Here is a 23767-nt window from a genome sequence, read left to right as displayed (position 1 = left end):
TTAAAAGCCTGAAACTGATTCAAACATTTTGAATTGCAAGCATTTATACAGCAAATTTATTTTTACAACTTGTACTCGCCGCCCCACAATGTACTCAACCTACATGAATGTATGCATTTTTAAATTTTACGGAAACAATGTTGTGTGTAATAGCAAAATTTGTCCATGTTATACTAGAAATGATATTGTTCATAGGTGCATATTAAAGAAGACAAAATGGGCTTAAAATAGTGTTAATTTTTTATTTATTTGTTCGATATTTTCCAAGATATAAATTTTAGAAAATAGCTCTAATTGCCTTGATTCTGTGGACATAGACACGTACTAGGGGCGGAAGTGAGAGTGTTAAACGAATATAAGATAAACAGTAGAATACTTTATTCGTACTATCTGGTGTAATAGATTTTCATTAAAGTTTACTATTAATGCAAATGATGTCAATGTTTAAGTCAATCTGTGAATTGGAACCGTTACGAAAGTACAGGTTCTAACGTCGCTAAATGAAACAATAATTATTAATCATGGAATGTTACCTACCACCAAGTAGGATACCAATACACGATACACTACTAATCCTAAATAATCCATACAGCGAATGCTCAGAATTGATCTTTTGCAGAATGTTCATAAAATATTTCATAAATCAGGATTGAGGTACTAGTTAAGATAACACACAGGTACTTCCGTTAACATTTTTATTTTATCTAGAATATTACACGATCGTACCTTCTCCTCAGAAGTAGGCAGTCAGAAGTGAACTCAAAAGAGATCAATCAGACGTGAGCTAAAGAAGAAGAATTCACCTTTAATGATTTCATGTTTTATAACTTCGTGATGACCAATGAGGTGATTTGAGTATAGCACGGAACCTTTATATTCCATTTAATTTCAGACATTTTCGAATCATATATTCCAAGCAAACATACATCTCAGTCGCAAAGCGCGGGCTCGTAAACGTGACCTTGCAGGAATCGACGTACTGACTCGTACCAAAGATGTTCCATTGAGCTCGGGTTGGACTTTGAGCAGGCCAGTGCTTTTCAGAAATTTTATTGCCCACAAACCAATGCCGCACATTTTCTTTATGATACTGTACACTGTCATTCTGATACAATCATCGTCTCCGAACTGCTCCTCTAGCGCAAGCAGTACACAATGGCATAAAATGTATTGATATCCTTAAGCGCAATACCAAGACCACAACGTAAGCACGAAAAATAGCCCCACACCATGGCGCCATCTCCTCCGTACTTTACTACTGGCGACACATATACGACGGGCGTTTGAAAAGTCCGTGTAAACATTATAACTACATACATGTTTGGGGTAAACCTTTTTTATTTTTCGATGTAGTCTCCTTTTAGACTTATACACTTCGTCCAACTCTGTTCTAATTTGTTGATCCCTTCAGAATAACAGGAATTGTCCAAGTCTGCAAAATAGCTATTAGTTGCTGCAAACACCTCCTCGTTTGAACGTAATCTTTGTCCTGTCTACATTTCTTCAAATTGTGGAACAAATGGTAGTCCGATGGAGCCAGGTCTGGAGAATAGGGGGGATGTGAAACGAGCTGTAATCCTATTTCCATTAATTTTGCGACCTCAACTGCTGAGGTGTGTACTGGTGCATTGTTGTGATGGAAAAGGACTTTTTTGCGGTCCAATCACGGGCGTTTTTCTTGCAGCTCGGTTTTCATACTGTCCAATAACGATGACTAATATGCGCCTGCAATAGTTTTACCCTTTTCCAGATAGTCGATGAGGATTATCCCTTGGGAATCACAAAAGACAGTCGCCATAACCTTTCCAGCCGAAGGAATGGTCTTTGCCTTTTTTGGTGCAGCTTCTCCCTTGGCAACCCATTGTTTAGTTTGTTGTTTGGTCTCAGGAGTATAGTAATGTATCCATGTTCCATTCACAGTGACGAAACTACGCTTAAAGTCTTCCTGAACAGCTGCAAACCATCCTTGCAACACTTCACACGATTCTGTTTTTGATCAAGCGTGAGCAGTCGCGGAACCCATCTTGTGGATAGCTCTCGCATGTCCAAATGTTTATGCAAAATATTATGTACCCATTCATTCGAGATGCCCACATCACTAGCAATCTCACGCACCTTAACTCCTCTGTCATCTATCACCATACCACGGATTTTAACAATGATTTATGGAGTCGTAACCTCCACAGGGCATCCAGAACGTTCAGCATCACTGGCGCCCATATGGCCATTCCGAAAATTTTGAAACCACTTATAAACTGTTCTAATCAAAGGTGCAGAGTCACTGTAATGGTTATCAAGCCTCTCTTTAGTCTCCTGAGGCGTTTTGCCTTTCATAAAGTAATGTTTAATCACCACACAAAAATCTTTTTCGTCAATTTTTCGACAATCACTCAACTTCCTTGATTCACATACCAAATACAAAAAAATAGACCAATATGGCTGAAACTTGGTGTGCGTTCTTTCCAAAGATGCCACTAACTAAACATGACCTTGATACCCACCATTGGTGCCATCTCTCGGACTTTGCAAGGACTTTTCAAACGCCCCTAATAATGACAGGCGATGTTCTCCAGGTATTGGCCAAACCCAAACTATATTATGCATTTGAAATTGCGAACAAGGACAACACCCAGCTGTAGACTGGCATGACGACAATGAAAATTTGTGAGGGACCAGGACTCGAGCCAGGATTTCCCGCCTATCGCGAGCCGGATGTCTGGATGTACTAGTACAGGTCTTAGACGCATGGTAGACGACATATGGAAGTTTGGGTCTGGTCGTGAGTCGTGCACGGATAGCCAAATGGCAAGGCGACCGCTCGCGACAAGCGGGAAATCTGAGTTCAAGTCCCTGTCCGGCACAAATTTTCGCTGTCGTCATTCCATTCTACAGCTGATGGTAGTCCTTGTCCGCAGTTGCTAATGCATGTAATGTATTTCATAATGGCTGTAGTCGCCGCAGTGCCTGTTCCTCTGGACATGCTTGCATATCTAAAGGAGCTTGGCATTGTAATCAGAATAATACAGGCACTGTAATATCGTATGGTAAACCCAAATTATTCCATCGGAGTGCCATAGGGTGCAGCGTGATTCATCATTTCAGATCACTTCCTTTCCATCATTCATTGTTCAGTGGTGGCGCTCGTTGCACTGCCTCGCCCGCATCTCGTGGTCGTGCGGTAGCGTTCTCGCTTCCCACGCCCGGGTTCCCGTGTTCGATTCCCGGCGGGGTCAGGGATTTTCTCTGCCTCGTGATGGCTGGGTGTTGTGTGCTGTCCTTAGGTTAGTTAGGTTTAAGTAGTTCTAAGTTCTAGGGGACTGATGACCATAGATGACCATAGATGTTAAGTCCCATAGTGCTCAGAGCCATTTGAACCATTTTTTTTTTTTGCACTGCCTCAAGCGCCACTTACCACTGACTACACAAATGTGTGGCTTACGCGGAGCTGTTGAACTACTGTGCACCATTCTTTTTAACTCTTTACGAACAGTAATTGTGCTAGAAGGATTGCTCGTAGTGGACAGGAACTGAAGAGTGGTTTTTTCCGTCGCTTCCTCAAAGCTCGACTGTTTCTGCCCGTCCGTACATGAGATCTGCCTGGTCTTGCTTCACCTGTAGTTCTTCCTTCGCGTTGCCTGTTTTTATTTTACTTAATCGTGTGGCTAGGGCCGCCCGTCAGGCAGTGCGTTCGCCGGGTGCTATTCTTTCAATTTGACGCCACTTCGGCGACCTGCAGTCGATGAGGGTGATAGGATGAGGATGAGGACAGCACAACACGCAGCTTCTGGGCGGAGAAAATTCCCCGACCCAGCCGGGAGTCGAACCGGGGCCCAGAGGATTCACAATCCGTCACGCTGACCATTCAGCTACCAGGTACGGACGGCGTTACCTGTTCAGTCACATCAACAGTCAAACTGGGACGTTTTAGAAGGATTTAAAAGTTTCTAACGGATTTGTTAGTCAGGTGACATCCAATAATTAGTCCACATTCGAAGTCGTCACCTTCTTACACTTGCAGGCGCGTCTCTCGTGACGTCTACTGATCGGTGTCGCACTGCACAGGGATAACCGGATACTTATGATCAGGTACTCCGGAAAGAATGCTGACTTGCACAAATGTACCCACATTCCTGTTATGCTAATGACTTCTGACTTGTAATCAGCTCTGTACCTTCTTCTTCAGAGACCAATTCTCGAGAATGACAACAGAAATAGCAGAAGAACCCAATACGCACTGACCGCCTGGGAACGATTCAGTACCAAGTTATCTAGCCAGATGTCTGCAGGAAACTTTTATGTGGATTTTCGAGGACATAAGTTACCATTGTGTCTTGATGACTTATACTTGAACCTCAACATGAAAAAATTCTGCCTACAGGCGACCTTACGCTCTGAGACCAAGTGAAAAATTCTTACGGCGAAGTTCCACGGAAATTATGCAGAATATGAACGCAAGTTAGACTACATTTCATATGTACGAATGAATTTGCGGTCCAGTGATAGAGGACAACAATTTTCATTAGCAATATTACGAAGTGTGACAGAAAGTATAACAGAAACAAATAGTACAATAGAAACAGAAACTGTAACAGTAAGGCGAGCATGGTTTGGAATTAGCGTCTATGTTGGCTCCTTTCGTTAGTAGCTAACGGTATGTCAGTACCAGTGAGACGTCCTCACCTAACAACTAAGGAAGCTCGTCGGCTATGTATACTGAAGATAAGCCAGGCAAGCTAACACCTCTCATTGCTCAGCCATCATCCTCTTAAGGTCATGAATATGGCTGCAGTCTTTCCGTATGGAGCGTAACACGCAAGTTCGTTTAACGTAAGTTAGGGAAACAAGCTGATCTTCAGGACGTATGATGCGGTCATTCCCTACAGACACTTTTCTGTCAGGGCAGTTTTGTGTGATCGGGCATTGCTTTCAATGTAACGCACTTACATACGCATCACAAAAAATGCGAACATGCCGTTGGAGGACATCATCACTATACAGTAGTCACTAGCACCTCCAAGAAACACATGGAAGGGCTTACGTGCAGGCACACAGACAAAAATACTTGCCCAGTTATACTGGTCATTTTCACAGAAGTTTCAAAGCTATAACACGCCCCATCATGAAGAAAATGAACAGAGAACCAGATCTAATCTAAACTGCTGCTCAGTTAAGAGAATACGATCGCACTCTCCTTGAGGCCACCCGAGTTGGGCGAGCTGTCATGATGCCTTCGTGCCTTCGTGACCGGAGCGCAGTGAGAATCCTGTGGAGTAGACGCTGCGTAGCTTGATGGGAGATTGGGAACCACGAGGCTGCTACTATCGATGTAGACCGGGATTCCCGCTGGACAGCGTCTAGTTCACAAGGCCACAATGTTGGTGCTGCGTTAAAACACGTGGTCAACCTTGCTAAAACCCCCAGTTATCGTGTCCTCTCGCTCTCCTGGGACTTTTTCCGTAACCAGCTGACTTCCAACTCCTGCCCTTGTCAAACTCATAGTCCGACCTTTAATATGCCAATCATCCAGTCGCATACTTTAAAACGCATTGATTACCCAATCTTGTTTCATTGCGACTCAAGCACTTTGTGTAAAAAGTTCTCACCAAGCTGTGAAAACCACACTATGAAAGGTCTCAATCCATATGGATTATACTGAATACAATAAAGGTCACCATGACGTAATTTTTTTTCTTTTATAAATATAATTTTCGGGTTTATAGAAATATTTATATGACTGAATTAGATGTGCATCTCTAAACGCCTTGTTTACTAAGGTGTACTTGGAGACAGAGACTCTGAGATAACGTCTGGGAAATCCAACCATCTCATCCCAGAAAATATCATAGTTGGAGTTATTAGCTTGGAGTAGCTCTGAGTGTATTAGTCGAAACTGTTGTCAACTACGGTCGCAGGGTCAAATCCTGCCTCGGGCATGGATGTGTGTGATGTCCTTAGGTTAGTTAGGTTTAAGTAGTTCTACGTTCTAGGGGACTGATGACCTCAGCAGTTAAGTCCCATAGTGCTCAGAGCCATTTGAACCATTTTTTTGTTGTTGTCAACTACAACGGTACGCTAACATAGACAGAGACTAAAGGAAACAAACACCGAAATACTCGACTACCGATGTGCTACATGTAACCAGTAAAACATAAGTATTCGTCCAAAACTGTGATCACTGGGTACGAGAAAAGAAAGTGCACCATCCTCTGCCACCGAACAAATTCTCAAAAAGAAAAAAAGAAAAAGTAGGAACAGAAGAAATTTAGAATTTATCATCCCGTCGGCATCGAGGCGACAGAGCACTCCTTCAGCAAGACTAGGATGGAGAAGAAAAACGTTCATGACATAAGAAAGAAACTCAACATCACGTCGCCTAGGAAAATCGGAGTAAACCTAAATGAAACTGCTCGCAGAGGCAACTGGACAGCGCTCTTCCGAATACATTGTCTTGACCTCTATGCTAACTCTCTTCCTACCGTGTGGAGAACAAATATTATTTGTTAAAGATTTAGCATCTAATTTCGTAGGCTGTTCAGTAAGGTTCTGTGGGAAATTCTGCGGCTTTAGTTTGTCAAAGGAGATAAGATATGAATGGAAACAAGTTATGAACAGGACTGTGTGTTTGAGAGCTGGTCGCATCATTGTATAACTTGTGTAAAAATGACAAAGGTGATCCAATCTCATAGGCAAATACTCAGAAGCTAATAATAAGTGGACATGAAAAGATTAAAGATTTCAGTCACCATTTTCTTGCTTGGTGATTGTAGGGTGCTGTTTTACTGGCTGGTCTCGAATACTGTCTTCGGTTATAATATTTGACTGTGGCATATGGGCCGATTTTGTTACTTTTGTATCTCTCCATCATCCATGCAATGTAAAACGTGAGGAAGATTCCTTATAAAAAAAGTATTCTTTTCCTTCCGTGTTCTCGTTACAGGCCTATTCCAACGTGCTATATCCCAGAGCGGTGTGGCAGTAGCACCGTGGGCAGTGCCCACCCCAGGCGCAGCAGAGAAGGCGCGAAAGGTGGCAGCCCTGCTGGGATGTCCCACAGCGCCGAGTCCAGCGCTGGTAGACTGCCTCAGGGGCGTCGACGCTTACAAGCTCATTGAGACCGAAAAACACTTTTTGGTAAGAGTTCACTTCCTTTAGTGCCGAAAGTCAACAACTGAGCTACATTGAGCACAGCTCACCAGATCTTTACAGTCACCAATCCAATAAACTGCTGGTCCCAAGTTTGCAAACAAAACGTCGGTAATAGGTTCTTCCATGCATTGTACCAACTGTTTAATGCGTGCTAAAAGTTGTTGCCCACGGACTACTCAAATATTATGGATTATACAGGGTGGTCCACTGATCGTGACCAGGCCAAATGTCTCACGAAATAAGCGTCAAACGAAAAACCTACAAAGAACGAAACTTGTCTAGCTTGAAGGGGGAAACCAGATGGCGCTATGTTTGGCCCGCTAGATTGCGCTGCCATAGGTCAAACGGATATCAATAACGTTTTTTTAGAATAGGAACGCTCATTTTTTATTATATATTCGTGTAGTACGTAAAGAAATATTAATGTTTTAGTTGGACCACCTTTTTCGCTTTGTTATAGATGGCGCTCTAATAGTCACAAACATATGGCTCACAGTTTCAGACGAACAGTTGGTAACAGGTAGGTTTTTTAAATTAAAATACACAACGTAGGTATGTTTTAACATTTTATTTCGGTTGTTCCACTGTGATACATGTACCGGTACCTTTGTGAACTTATCATTTCTGTGAACGCATGTTGTTACAGCGTGATTACCTGTAAATACCATATTAATGCAATAAATGCTCAAAATGATGTCCGTCAACCTCAATGTATTTGACAATACGTGTAACGACATTCCTCTCAACAGCGAGTAGTTCGCGTTTCGTAAAGTTCCCACATGCATTGACAATGCGCTGACGCATGTTGTCAGGCGTTGTTGGTGGATCACGATAGCAAATATCCTTCAACTTTCCCCACAGAAAGAAATCCGGGGACGTCAGATCCGGTGAACGTGCGGGCCATGGTATGGTGCTTCGACGACCAATCCGCCTGTCATGAAGTATGCTATTCAATACCACTTCAACCGCACGCGAGCTATGTGTCGGACATCCATCATGTTGGAAGTACATCGCCATTCTCTCATGTAGTGAAATATCTTGTAGTAACATCGGTATAACATTACGTAGAAAATCAGCATACATTGCACCATTTACATTGCCGTCGATAAAATGGGGGCCAATTATCCTTCCTCCCATAATGCCGCACCCTACATTAACCCGCCAAGGTCGCTGATGTTCCACTTGTCGCAGCCATCGTGGATTTTCCGTTGCCCAATAGTGCATATTACGCCGGTTTACGTTACCGCTGTTGGCGAATGGCGCTAGGTCGCAAAATAGAACGCGTGCAAAAACTCTGTCATCGTCCTGTAATTTCTCTTGTGCCCAGTGGCAGAACTGCACACGACGTTCAAAGTCGTCGCAATGCAATTCCTGTTACGTAGAAACATGGTAGGGGTGCAATCGATGTTGATGTAGCATTCTCAACACCGACGTTTTAGAGATTCCCGATTCTCGCGCAATTTGTCTGCTACTGATGTGCGGATTAGCCACGACAGCAGCTAAAACATCTACTTGGGCATCATCATTTGTTGCAGGTCGTAGTTGACGCTTCACACTTCCTGTTTCCTTAAATAACGTAACTATCCGACGAACGGTCCGGACACTTGGGTGATGTCGTCCAGGATACCGAGCAGCATACATAGCACTCGCCCGTTGAGCATTTTGATGACAATAGCCATATATCAACACAATATCGACCTTTTCCGCAATTGGTAAACGGTCCATTTTAACACGGGTAATGTATCACGAAGAAAATACCGTCCGCACTGGCGGAATGTTACGTGATACCACGTACTTATACGTTTGTGACTATTACAGCGCCATCTATCACAAAGCGAAAAAAGTTGTCCAACTAAAATATTCATATTTCTATACGTACTACACGAATATGTAATAAAAAATGGGGGTTCCCGTTTAAAAAAACTCAGTTGATATCCGTTTGACCTATAGCAGCGCCATCTAACAGGCCAACCATAGCGCCATCTGGTTTCCCCCTTCAAGCTAGACGAGTTTCGTTCTTTGTAGTTTTTTGTTTGATGCTTGTTTCGTGAGATATTTGGCCCGGTCACAATCAATGGACCACCCTGTATTGTTTGTGGGCACAGAGCTGACACCTGACGAAATCCGTAAAGTGCCGATTAGAGATGATACGCAACCAATATACCGACCAGATCCTCAAAAGAAATTCATTATGATGCAAAAAAACAAATGTACTTTTACAGCTATGTTGGTATTGGGTCAGAACAACTGTTACACTGTAAAGTATCTTATTCGTTAGGGAAACGACAACCATCAACCAGTCGGTGCTGTTACGAAAGTCGCCCACATACACAGGCTACCTGTGGTGGCTCCCGTACCAGTCATAGACTCTTCACGGCACAGTACCGCCACCATCTGAGTTGTACCTCCAGGAGTAGCCATAAGTAGCAGACAGTTGACTGAAAGCTCTTCAACTTGGTTGTGAAACAGGTAAAATGATCACCTGACCCTACAATGTACTGTTCCTTTAAGTAACGACGTTCTCCTGTCCACTGCAACTGTCGTTGACAGTGGCATTAGGTCAGGAGCAGCTTATCTGTAGGTAGTCTGGAGCGGCACCCTGCTCCTAAGTACAATTTTGGTGTGGCAAGGACTACTCACTCCTTGTTATCTAGCGGTTGTATCAGCATCCTCGTTCTATTTTCGATACGTTCTAATTCCAGTAACACTTATTTCCAGGGTTTAGTCAAAACATTATGTAGAGCATTCGTTTGAACATCCTCTGTGTACTGAGTCGACGTTCTAAGGACTTGTAAAACTGTATACACTGCCTACAACGTGGCGTAGGCGTATCTACTCCCGCCACAGTTACGTGGTGGCTGTTTAGTATGCACAGACTGTTATAACAAAACATTGACGTTTTCTCCCTAATTAAAAAGGCATGTGGTACTTCCATCGAATGCTTATGCTCTTCTGTTGGTCCAGTACTCGTACACCTACTAGAATAGATGATTATTCAGACTGGCGGGTCAGATTCCTGATTTGGCACCATATGCCAAACTGGTAAGAAGTTTCAGTATGTAAGTAGGCTGTTTAAGTTTTTATGTTGCCAACGCCACGTAGCGCTCTGTAGGAAAATCACTGGCTGTGCTGTGTGCAGTCTGTGGCTGGTTGGCATTGTTGGAATATTCGCTATTGCAGTGTTGGGCAGTTGAATGTGAACAGCGTGTAGCGTCGCGCAGTGGGAGGTGCAGCGTCGCCAGCAGTGGTGGATGTGGGGACAGAGATGGCGGAATTTTGAGAGCGGACGATATGGACGTGTGCGCGCCAGAAAAAGGAAATTTGTGAAGATGGATGTCATGAATTGATAGATATATATATGATGACTTTTGAACATTGTTTGTTCTCTATCAAAATTTTTCATTTGCTAACTATGCCTATCAGTAGTTAGTGCCTTCAGCAGTTAGAATCTTTTATTTAGCTGGCAGTATTGGCGCTCGCAGTATTGCAGTAGTTCGAGTAACGAAGATTTTTGTGAAGTAAGTGATTCATGAAAGGTATAGGTTATTTTTAGTCAGGGCCATTCTTTTGTAGGTATTACTGAAAGTCAGATTGCGTTGCGCTAAAAATATTGTGTGTCAGTTAAGTGAAAATCAGAATAAGTAATGAGAGAAATGTTGAGTACGTTCAGTTTTACTCAGCTGCCTCTGTATCAAATAACGTAAAATGTTTACTACCACAGTCATTTATATTTTTTCTAAGGGGACGTTTCAAGTAGAACTACAGTGCGGGAAACTAATGTAGGCACTTTACGCTTATTAGGAACCACACTTCATACACGTACGGTGGTTCAGTATTTTCTTTCATTATCTGCGCTACGAAATCTGTCATTACGACTTTTTTTTAATGTATAGAACAGATGAATGAAGTAAATATTTGGAAGAGGAGTAATGTTAATCACAATAATTTATAATGTTTCCTTATTCCAAAGTAGCTCTGCAGTTCTGTTTGAAACTAAACAACTTTTAGATGGGCATGTAACTGAAACTGACAGCATGTTTAGTAGCTTCTTTGCCCAAATTCTGACAAAAGTAATACTTACAAGGAAGGAGTGTAGAAAACATCAGTACTAGCAAATATCCCGCGGAGGATCCCGGAAGTGTATTTATCTTGGACGGAATGTTATGTATGATGATAGGAGTGAGAAACTCAAAGAGAAGTTTGCTATAGGTAAGGAAAATAGTTTCATATAGATGTCTGTGATGTTCAATCATACGTTTGAGGTAGAGATGCAGTATTACATAATGAACACAGTATGGGACAACAGGTAACGAAACTAGAAATCTTCCAAATGTGATTTTGCCTAAGAACGTCACAGTTTTACGTACGCAGGTGCAAGAAGAAAGGAAGTCTTTACTTCGTAGCATATATTTTTTAAAATTCTTTTTAAACAAAAAGCTAACAGGAAGAACATGAAAACTACGGCGTCCTTACAGTGTATGTGTAGGGATTTCTTCAAATATGTAAGTGTAAAGTGTAATGCACTATATGAAATTTTCAATAACTAAAGTAAAAAATAAAATGTACTAATCCACTGAATCTGATAAAGTAACACAGTATGTTAAGAATTAATGCTATTGTTATCAGCATAGTCATCTTTAATGTCCTTACTCCTTCTGCAGAATCTATGTTCAGTGTTATATTATTTTCTTTTGAAAAGAAACTTTTGAGAAGGATGCCTGTTTGAATGTAAGAAAAAAGATGCTGTGTCTACACTCGCCGGATAAAAACTCATGAATATATCTTTACGGTAAATGCATTTAGATGAATAAATAACAACACAAAATTACGAAGGAAGACGTTCTATTTACTTGTTACGATGAAATTTTTAGATATATTTATTATGCCGTGTCTCTCATTTTTAATAATATATCATCGAATTCTCTTCCAGGAATGGAGATTCAGCCCTCTAATGCCATTTCGACCAGTGGTGGAAGGCGAGGGAAAGGACACATTCCTGGTTAAGCACCCTGGGCATCTCGATCTTCTTACGCCTGTCCCATGGCTTATAGGAGTCACTAAGGATGAGGGATGCGTGCTCATAGCAGGTGACAGTTTTCATATAGTCGGAAACTCTTATGTGTACTACATACAAAGTAATTCTTCGAACTCAGAGGGAAGCAAAAGTTCAGATTCGCTAGAAATGAAGTGCATGCCTTCATACTCTGTCACTAACCTAAATCTTAATCTGCCTTCCTTATTCCTTCACCATTCTACCTTCCGCGATGTTCAGTTAGTAAACTATTTTAATATTAAATGTACAATTCGTCGTGATTTTCAGTACAAAATCTTATAATTAACACTCATCGTCCACAACCTCATTCGTATATCTAGGATCTCGACGAGATAACAATCAGCAGTACGATAACAGTGTTGGACTCCTTCTTCCAGTTTCACCTCTGTATACAAGTTTATCAAAAATCATCCAATGTAAATGAAACATGAAAGCCATCAGACTGACGCAAGCGAAAAGTCCCTCTTCAAAAAGAGCCATTTGACGAAATAAAATACTGTCATTGTACTAAGAAAACTTTTCGCAAGGGTACATCATGGAGACGCATTCTATAAAAGCGGAACTGAAACGACGGAAGAAAAAACAAAGATTATGGAATACGGTACTAGAATGGATGAATCACGAAGGAGTACCAGAAAAGCTACGTAAGTGCGAAAATTGGTACTTCGAACAGGTAACGAGACGTAGAATACTAGCTGCAGACAAAAGTAGAGACGACCGCGATATACGATGCAGCCTCTCATTTACAATGGGACTTAACATAATCTACATGATTTTAAATTAAAAGAATATTGTCCTTTTCTTCTCAGATACGATGCCCTTTTTATAACATCTTCTTTGATAACAAATTTTTGTTGATAGCACAGTCATCTACACTTGACGCTTTCGCGACAGCTTAATTTAGTGCTGTTTTATCTACTTTTGGTTTTAGAGAAAATTCAATGAACCGTGATTCAGTATAACAAACTTTCACAAGCTTCCAGCCCGCCTGTGAAGCACTCCGTACTACTCCGTGATGCATCTGCGTTTACTCGTTTCCCGGCCGGTGTACCACTTTGTAACATCCCCTCTGCGGAATGACAAACCTATAACGTAGTGAATCCCTTGAGTTGTCTGGTACAACAGCCGGCAGATTAACAGGGGTGCGCGGCAGGTCCTCTTTGTGACTTATCTGCGCGGTGGCAGCGTAGTCAGCCTCGGCACTGTCTCGACCTGTAATCTTACCTGCCCTTACCTGCAGTTCAACCGCTCGTACGTTATTCGGCACCCTGTGGATTCTGGACCGCTGTCGCATACCGATTGCATTTGGTTGTTCTCTCAATTAGGCTAATCCCAATTGTGATCATATTAAGGGGAGTTGGGACGCCCTATCCCGACAATGTCAAATTTAGTGACTTGGCTTCCCTGTGTTTCAGGAACCAATGTAGTCATTGACATGAAACTCTTACAGGACATTAAACTTTATGTTCGGAGTCTACTCACCTAAAATAATTGCATTTCTGGTACTGATTTCGGAAATACAATTTTTAATTACACAGTTAAAATTTTGTGTACTTTTTTGTACGTTATCCTAAATAATTTTAATTATACATAACATTATGTTCTTCTCTTACTTCATTAGACACAGAATACGTATGGTATTACTCCCTGAAAATTTGAACACTCTACTCGAAGCGGTTTCTAAGATTTAGGGAAAATGCAACATAAAATGTAAATTTGCAGGAACTGCTTCTAAAGTTAATACATGTTTATTTTTTATGTTTAGTCACTCAGAAGCACCCTGCATCATACTGTATATCATCCTCTTGATCTTTTTCCAAGTTTTTTTTTCTTTTTTCTGTGGCCAGCTGTGCTGCATACTCTGCCTTATCAATCTTAACTTTCTCCATCGGTTCAAGTTCTCTGATGCATTTTGCTCCAGGATTAATTCCCACATGTTGTAGCACTTTCACCCTACCAATTTTGCCATCATTAAAAGCAATAAAAGCACCACTGACCACCCACTTTAGTGTCTTCATTCCAACAAAAACATTTTTTGGTCAGCGAGTCCATACAAGATTATTGAACGACTTATTGGGATCTTGAGTCTGAACGTGCAGACACTTCTTCAGCAATTCAGAATTTGCCAGGGCTCTGTAAATAGGTTTTATGATATCCATGACTGCTGCTTGGATGGAATGTTTATGGTTGTAGAACTGTTTGAGGACTGGGCATTGCGGTAATTGCATCACTAAACAGGTCCAGGAGGGCAAAGTTGGTGTACTGGTTTTTCGACAGTTGACAGTGTGTGAAACAAGGTAGCCCCTATTGCCTGCATCATTTTCAACAAATCCTCAGTATTATTTCTAATGGGCATCCCATAATACTGCTGTAGTTCATTAATCATTTTGTCTCTCAGCCTGCCTCTTACGGTTTTCCCATCAGAAAGTTTCTTGTCTCTCAAACTTTGTTTCAGCTTCCTCAACCTGGTGCCCATCCTCTTTTGGACATGACCAACACTTCCAGCTTTGTGATAATCTTCTCACCAAAAGGCTGAGCGGCTACTACACTTTTATATGCTTTTGAGTCTCCATCACCAAGAACTTACTTAGTGTAACACATTCCCCTGTCGTTCATAGATCGACTAAAAATTTCAATAGCTGCGGAGGCCTCTATACCAGCAGTTGTTCCTTAAAAATTTATCCCACAGGTATGCCCTTCTTCATTTCCTGATTTACAGTTATAACAACGTTTGGTTAAAATCTGGAAATCTATTACCTTTCCAGTATTCACACTGGTCACTGTAGCAACAGAATTCTTAGAACTGTAGCCGCACTCCTGCCAAGTGCCATCAGAAGCTACCGGTATGTCAGTCATATCATCATTTATCAACAGCTTCGTTTGCACCACCCTTCATTGACTCACGTGCAACAGATTCCACAGTAGCTCTAATAAATCGTGCATACTTGTCGATTTTACAAGGTGGGAGTGGCATATTCATCGCGGCACACATTTTTTCTGATGCGGTCTGTCCTCTGTCAATAGCTATCAATGCATAAAAACACCTAACATTTACTTCTAACAATTATCTTCAAACTTATCAGAATTCCAAAATGAATGAGTGTATTTGCAACTCGCATGATTAATAATAAGTTTCAGAGCTAGTCTGCTTGATACCTCACTGTCTTCATGTAAACTAACTGGCCCTCCACATATTTTCCAACACACACATTCACCTAATACCGTTGTTAGGACGTGCAAATCTATCAGAATATAATGTATCTTACCATTTACATCACTTTCGTTTTAAGAAAACTGTCTCTCACAACGTTTTATTTTAATTTTCGAACTACAAATGATTGTTTCTGTAGATACTGACAAGTCTGGCTGTATTTCATTGCCTGTAACTTCACACACCACGTGTTGAAAATAATGTTTCCCTTTATTCGAAAATTTATTACTATGAAACCCACGTTTCTTAAAAACACTTCATTTTGGCGTCGTACTTTATTTTTCGAGAGATTTACCAATCTATTCATCACTTTTCCTCTGAAAAACTTTAGTAGTTTGACATAAAACGCGTGTTTATACTATGAAACAATAAGATATTGTTTTTGCCAGTTCCGCCAATACAAACACGTAATTTAACCTTCATAACACAGCAATCCACAGCCTTATATATAAAAAATACCGATTTTATTAGATCTTGAAGTAATTCATATAAAAATTTTAACGTTTTCAACTAGTGTAGATTATATTTAAAAAAAAGACTTCCAATGTGAATTTATATTTTATTCGAAAAATTACAAGTTTTATAATGAGATAAAAATCCAAGAATGAGAAAAATATTTTTTTTCCATTCTAACTCCCCTTAGTATAATTCACTCAGCTTCCACATGGGTCTTTTAATGCACAATGCCAGGATCTTGTGTTACTGGATGCCACAGAACTCAGTCTTTACTTACACTTGATACCCCACGTAAAAATAAGCATGATCATAACCAGTTGGTCATTATGATCATTGGCAGAAAACGAAAACAGGAGGAGGCGTGAGCACTGCAGCTGACTTACCATGTTCAATGACTGCCGTGCTGTTGCATGCAATAAGCTTTGCTCAGTTAAATATTTGTGTCTATGCCTCAGTAATTATCACATATTACGATAACCATTCATTCACTGTCAAAATAACTTCACCACCTATGCGAATGTTACTTTGTCGTGTTCTTATTCAGATTTAGCCAAAAACCAAAGCTTAGTTGGAAATCCTGCGGGAGCGCAGCTGCCGGCCATCCGTACTACTCCACGGTCAAACTGTTAGTCCTCAACAATGGCATGCTGTGTGCCCTTCTCCCCCACTAAATCGTTTGAGACACCAGCTACCATCTCTTCCCTTAAAACAGACAGATTTTACCATTTAATTTTCCAGTTGCTTTCTGCGCATACACGCTTTCGATTTACACTCTTCTGCAAGTTTTACTCTGGCCCTCTGCTCTAATTCAATGTTCTTTCCAATGAACTACTTGTTTCCCCTCGGCAGCCTCTGGTCGACAAATCCACCTTTTCCATCCCCAAGGGGTGTCCGCCTGTGGATGCTGCGTCGTATTTCTAATCCACTTCTGGCTTTTCAGTGTCCTTCAGCCTTCACGTTCTTGCAAGTCACCGTGCTGGCCTACCGCGCCCGACTCGGCACTTACCGTGACCCTTCGGTACGCTACCTCCGCTCTGGTGGTCAGTCTGTCAGTCATCCCACTGCATTCTAATCGGCGCTCACTTAATTGAAAAGGCTAGAACTTGAGTTTCATTGCCCGCACAGCAACCGGGTTTCTTTCTAAAGCCACCTCACATTCTTAGCTGTCAAATGAAGTTCTGAAAACTATTACTTATCTGAAATGTGTTCATTCGAGCACAGCACATTGCCATGTTTCACCCTGCCTGCATTGTTTGTGTAAAATAAGCTTGCCTTTTTCAGAAACAGTATACATAGATATGTTGTGCTTTAAAATTATGCCTTTATGATTACCCAATTTCAAACTTTCACTTCTTCATTTCTCATTTGGTACACCTTCAGTCTTGTAATTCGATAATTGTGCTTAATACTACTGATTCTCATTTCTTCTGTCTATACACCAATTTCCATCCCACTTAATACTGATTTCACTTAAATACTAGACACCAAGGACTTTCTTATTGAATACTATACAGACAGTACATCTGCACTATGGCTATTACCATTTTACGACTCCAGTTTCCAATTGTTGTCTTTGGTTGCCTATCACACCAACTGTGAATTTACAAACTTATTGATTTGAGGTCTCAGCAGCATCCATGCCACCTCTTAGACTTCTTTTTCTGTTTGTTTGCATCTGTTCAAATGGTTCAAATGGCTCTGAGCACTATGGGACTTAACTTCTGTGGTCATCAGTCCCCTAGAACTTAGAACTACTTAAACCTAACTAACCTAAGGACATCACACAAATCCATGCCCGAGGCAGTATTCGAACCTGCGACCGGAGCGGTCGCTCGGTTCCAGACTGAAGCGCCTAAAACCGCCCGGCCACACCGGCCGGCCGTTTATATCTGTTACTTTATCTTATATACTACCCCTTTATTCACAACCTTTACATTGGCATATTACTTTTGTATGTCTACCAGAAGTGCACTTTCAGATACTCTCTTGTGCTCTTGAATATTTGCATCACTTTAATATACCTAACATATGTACAAGACTATTCTAATCCGTCTCTGAAGCTCATGGCTGCTCAGTCCATTCCACGCATCTTACAGGAATCTACTTTCACGTCTTACAACTGCATCATAGCGTCTTGCTCACATAACTAGTACTACAGGAAAACTTAAACGTAGTGCTTCTTTAATACTTAGTGCTTTCTATGGGCTCTAGTTATTGTTCCTCATCTTTGCTCTCTACTTTCAAATTGTCTCCCATCCCAGCAGTGCTTTGCGTATAGTACTTGACTCTCTATCTTCCTTCATCCTAAACTTTAAATCTTTTCTTTAAATTCTCCTTTACCGAAGGTAAATTCTGTTACTTTACATTTCGACAATTACTTCTCTCGATTCGGTCTCTTTCTCCTCCCTCCTTTTACACTCCTGTGAAGAATCCTTGATAGACAAATGGTTAGTAGAAGAGATTGAAGCATAGAAATGAATAATTGCTTCAGACTGCTGAGGTGCGCACAGTCGCAAACTGTGATGTCTCTTCACTACTGAGAGACTCCCTACGCTAAATTATCGTTCTCTCCACTCACGTACCTCTTCAATTCTGTTACATTCTGTAGTACAAAAACTCGTTTGGAACCAGGATAGCCATTAATATGTGGTGAACTCTCCACCAAAAATGAGCCATACACTAGCAGAAATATCTTTATCTTTTGGGACACCTTTTTCGATCACTCCATGGTCTTGACCAGTACCAAATTCACCGTTGCCTGAGCTCTAGCATCATATGTTTTCTTTCTTTCAGTTGGACGTCGACGCATTCTTTCTCTGGTCAACTTTTCTATTTCATCTTTAGCTAGAACTCTGCTCACCGGAGAAACTACTTCACCCCCAATAACATTCGTTGGTTTATGAACAGATATTAATTCACATGGCGCAAAACCTGTTGCTTCATACCATACATGATTATCTCTTCAAAATTTACAATTTACCCAGGTTGTGTTTCTCCTGTGACAATAAGTCCTGCATAACCGGTTCAACTCCTTCATAAGCCGCTCACTGGAGTTCCCTTGAGGGAAATATGGCGAAATTCTGACATGTCTCAGTCCATGTCGCTCCAACATTTCTGTAAACTTTTGGGATGTAAACTGAGGACCATTGCCTCACAATAAAGCAGCTGGGTTCCCCACCTGCACAAAATAATCTTTTTCCAGTTTTTCAGTCGATATCCTGGCATTCGCCGTCCTGATTCGGCACAACATGACGTGTTTCGCAAACACATCTCACACTACAAAGCCCTGGATACTGGGAGAGGTCAAAACAAGTCCACTGCAATCAATTCTCGCGGACCTTCTACTCTCACATTCTGTCGCAAACCTTGAATAGGGACTGTAACTGCTCTCATCTTTTGACATTGATCACAAGCTCCGACACATCTCTGCACACTGCACTACATGTTCTCTAATATTAGCACTTCTTGCAACTTTGCAATGCACTTTCGTGCCCCATAATGCCCGTACCTTTCGTATGTCTATTAATTCATCTACGTATTGCTTCGGAAAACAGATTTCCATGCCTCCTGAGCCTCTCTCCTCCTCCTAAACAACGCCCCTTGATGAGTTTTATAAAATATTTTCACGTTGCGATGTTGCTTTGATCATCAAATTTGCTTAACAATCTTAAATGTTCGTTCTGATCCTGCTTTCTTCTTATATCCTCACACACTCGCATAATTACGGCCTCATGTTCCGATCCTCTCATCATCAACACCCTCAAACCATCAAAGTTTCCCTTTTCCTCAAGCTCTTTTACCCCTACCGGCATTCTGGATAATGCATTTGCAATAAGGTTATCCCGTCCTTTAATGTACTTAATTTCCATATCAAACTGCTGTAGACACATCGTCCAACGTCCCAGTCTAGTATTACGCAAACATCTCTTCATAATGCTTAACGACCGATGGTCAGTAAGAACTGTTGTTTGACGTCCCAACAAATAACCCTCAAATTTCTGAAAACCCTACAATCCAGCTAGGGCTTACTATTCTGCAACACTCTACGTCATTTCAGCTGCTGTAAGCATACTGCTAGCGAATATGATGGTTTGATGGCTGGATTCTTCCTCCTTTTCTCCCTACTGAAATATTTCTACCCCAATACCATAGCCACAAGAATCTGAAGACATGTAGGAAGGTGTACTGAAATCTGGATGATACAGAATTTTGCTAGTTAATACTTGCATCTTCAGTTCCTGAAAAGCCATCTCACATTCCTCTGACCACTTCCAGGGCACATTATTTTTCAAAAACTCATTCAATGCTGGGTTATTAAATGCTTGTGACGACACAAAACGCTGATAGAACATACATAGCCCACAAATCTTTCTTAGTCTTTGGCCAAGGAAACTCCTCGATGGTCCTAAGTTTTCCTCCCTCTGGTTGCATTTCTGTTTGATCCATGATATTCCCCAGGAATTTAATCTTTCCCTTCAGCCAATCTATCTTACTAAACTAGTAAGTTTCATGCTTTTTTCCAATAATGCCCAATGCTGTTCCCACGTCTCTGTGGCTATTAATATATCGTCGACATACGCAGTGGTCCATTAGCTCAGGTCCCAACACCTGGTACATGGCTCTTACAAAGACACACACATAAATGTTAAGACCAAATGGCAAGATGCAAAATTGATAACAGATTCCTTTCCGCAGGAATATATTTCCTAGATTGTTGTGCTAACCTTATACCCCAATATCAACGGGTCACATCCACGGACGATAAAAATTTTACTCCCTGGAACTTCTGGAAAAGTTCGTCTATCGATATAGGCCTATCGGTCTCTCGTTCCACAATTGCATTCAATCACCTCGCATCTAAGACAAGTCTCACACATCCGCCCTTCTTGGGCACTACAAACAACGGATAGACATATTCGCTACTTTCTCTTTCAATTACCCCCCGCCCCCCACCCCCCATGACAACATGCGGTCTATCTCTTCTTGTACTGCTTTTCTCTGGGCAAACGGTATTACCTAAGTCTTGGGGGCATAGACCACATGTGAGTTAATAGCTAAACTGCACTCGAAATTCTGTACCTCAACGGTGCATCAGAAAAGACTCAACAATTCCGTTTTCAAATTTCACTCAGTTCCCTTTTCTGTTGTTCAGACAAACTCCCCTACTATGACACCCTCTCTTGTATTCTTTCTTGAATAGTCTCCACCACATCCTTACCTCTACTTAATCTATGTATCATTACTAATTTCACCTCTGCTGTAACGCCCCACTCTTCTATGTACTGTGCCTCCTTAGGATTATTAAATACCTCCTTTCTCTTAACAAAGGGGACCACTAGTTTTCTACCCCCTACTTGGAATCTCAACTCACTGTCCTCAAAATTTAGTTCACCTTTAAACACATCCAGGAAATCCACATTCACTAATAACTCTACATTCAAACTGGGAATGAGAAGAAAGAATGAGAATGTTCTACCTTTAGTCCTCCTAACTGCACTGGCTTCTACTACTTCCTGTCGACTAGCCTTTGACATCTTTCCAGTAGCACCAAATATTTTCACTGAGGACACTGGCCACAGTGCCACATCTACTTTTTCTGGCAAACTCGCAAAGTACTCTTCCGAAATTTCGGAAATTTCCGATCCGCTGTCCACTTAGACATGACTTATCACTCCTCCAACCTGCACCTCGACAACAGGCTCAATATCTGCGACCATGGAAATAGCTTCCTTCTCTACTAACAAATCGGCAATTATCTCTCGTCGGTCAAATTCTGGAATATCTCTTAACATTTCCGGATTGAAGTTAACATACTGGCCAATGCGAAGGACCTTCAAGCAATCTGTCGTGAAGCGAGAGTTCATACATACACTTCTGCCCATTCAGCACGAGTTTCGAGGGGCTCAACTTCTCCATCGTTTAACCTTAAAGGTTACCCATGTTGCTTATCTCCATTAAACATGAACTAAAAGACAACGTCGCTCTCTCACTCACGACTGCTGGCACCTTCCTCTAACGGTTCCCCTACTGCAACATTAACATTACTATCCGTACTGCCAGATTACATATTTACTCCTGAATTACATAGTTCCCACACTCTTTGTCTAAACGAGATTTTATCCACGTTTTCTTGCTTAGTTCATATTACGTAGCGAACAGCTGTTTGAAATTTATCCCCTAAACTATTACATAGTTCTTTGGGGTTCGTTGCAGATTTTCAACTCTTAGGACCTTCCTGTCAGTTTGTTCTGTAGTTGGGAAGCAGATTTTATCCACCTTTTCTTGCTTAGTTCATATTACGTAGCGAAGAGCTGTTTGAAATGTATCATTGTTTTCCAGTCTACTAAGCCATCGTTTAACTTCTCTAAGTTTTCATAGTTGACGTAATTAACGGTATTCAGCTTGGGGTTCTTGGTTGTGTCTGGTTGGTGTTCTTGACTGTTTGTTTGTTGCTCCGATTTCGAGTAATTTTGTAGTGCAGCACGTCTTTCCTGCTTTATGGTTTCTGGTAGTATGGAGTTTTGATGTGTTTCCGCTGAGCGTTTCCGCTGGTGTATGTTGGTGGCAATAGAATCGTTCCACAGTCAAGTTCAACTGCCGGTTCTCTAAATTTTCTTAACAGTGTTTTGCAAAAAGAACGTTGCCTTCCCTCCAGGGATTCCCATTCGAGTTCACAAAGCATATCCGCGATACTCGCCAGTTGACCGAACCTAACGGTAACAACTGTAGTAGCCTTGCTCTTAAATGTTTCAATGCATTACTTTAATCTGACCTGGCGGGGATCCCAAACACTGGAGCAGTATTCAACAATCGGTCACACAAGTGCTCTATAGTAGATCTCCTCTACAGATGAAGCACTTCCTAAAATTCTCCCAATAAACCGAAGTCGACCATCCACTTTCTCTACTGCCGTCTTTATGTGCTCGCCCCATTTCATATTGCTTTCAAGTAATAAGGTAGTCTCAGAAATGGGTAATAAACCGCTCATGTGAACCGACCACTTAAGAGTTACCTTGGCCAAATAAAGAGAGGAAGAGCTTCGACTGGTTCGGTTACTAGATCAAACAAAGACAACAGCAAGCCAATGGCTGTTGTGGCTTCGATATAGCAAATGGGTAAGAAAGCTGTCTAAATATAAGCGACCAGAAAGAGGATGTTATCCAGTGACGCCTGTGGGTTGAGGATGACACGCCGGCCGGTCAGTACCGTTGGTCTTTCATGAATTGTTTGGCCGGAGTTTAGTTTTAGAAAGAGACAGTTAAATGGCCTCGCTCTACATGCGTTGAGACGATATATGACACTGATACGTACATGCCAGCCAGGAAGTGTGATATGAGGATGATATCAAAAGACAATTCGTTTCCCAATTACAATTTTATAGGCACCCTAAAAGCTCATTTAATCCAACATAAGACGTCGTTACACCGGCAGTGATAGCTTAGCCACAACGTTCCCACTTTTATCTTATTTCCACATAGTGTAAATTCTCTGTTGCCAGTAATGGCTTACTGTCAGATAACACTGTTTCCGACTGCCTGTTTGTCCTTCAGATCATAAGTAAACGTCGAGGTGAAGGAAGTAAGTTGAAGATTTGTTTTGTTGTGCAATAGACTTCGACAATATCAAAAAGGTTCTGGACATAAACTAATCTAATTTACCAAGTATACTGATATTTAGTATTAAGGGCGAATGTTCATTAGTTAAAAATGATGCTCAAAACCACTATCTATAAGGGTACTTCAAAAAATGCATGACACTGTGTTGTCTGTACGAGTAATAACATTTATTTCCAACTCTTTGCGGTTCAACACACAAAAACAGACCAAATGCGACAATGAAAATATAGTACGAAACCCATAGACGAAGCAACAACAACCAAATACTGAAATCATGACTTATGT

At 41.3% G+C, this 23767-nt stretch overlaps 1 protein-coding gene across 1 annotated transcript in view; it reads left to right on the top strand.

The window, feature by feature from the left end:
* Nucleotides 1-23767, top strand: part of LOC126174793 (venom carboxylesterase-6-like) — a 161902-nt gene that overhangs the window by 76594 nt on the left and 61541 nt on the right. Inside the window, exons 5-6 of the mRNA XM_049921163.1 lie at nucleotides 6938-7131; nucleotides 12077-12233. Of these exons, the coding sequence (XP_049777120.1) occupies nucleotides 6938-7131; nucleotides 12077-12233 (351 nt within the window). The remainder of the gene's footprint in view (nucleotides 1-6937; nucleotides 7132-12076; nucleotides 12234-23767) is intronic.

This window comes from Schistocerca cancellata, chromosome 3 (assembly GCF_023864275.1).
Source record: "Schistocerca cancellata isolate TAMUIC-IGC-003103 chromosome 3, iqSchCanc2.1, whole genome shotgun sequence".
Lineage (NCBI taxonomy): Eukaryota > Metazoa > Arthropoda > Insecta > Orthoptera > Acrididae > Schistocerca > Schistocerca cancellata.
Note: the sequence above shows the minus strand (reverse complement) of the source record. Positions and strands in the feature narration are given on the sequence as shown.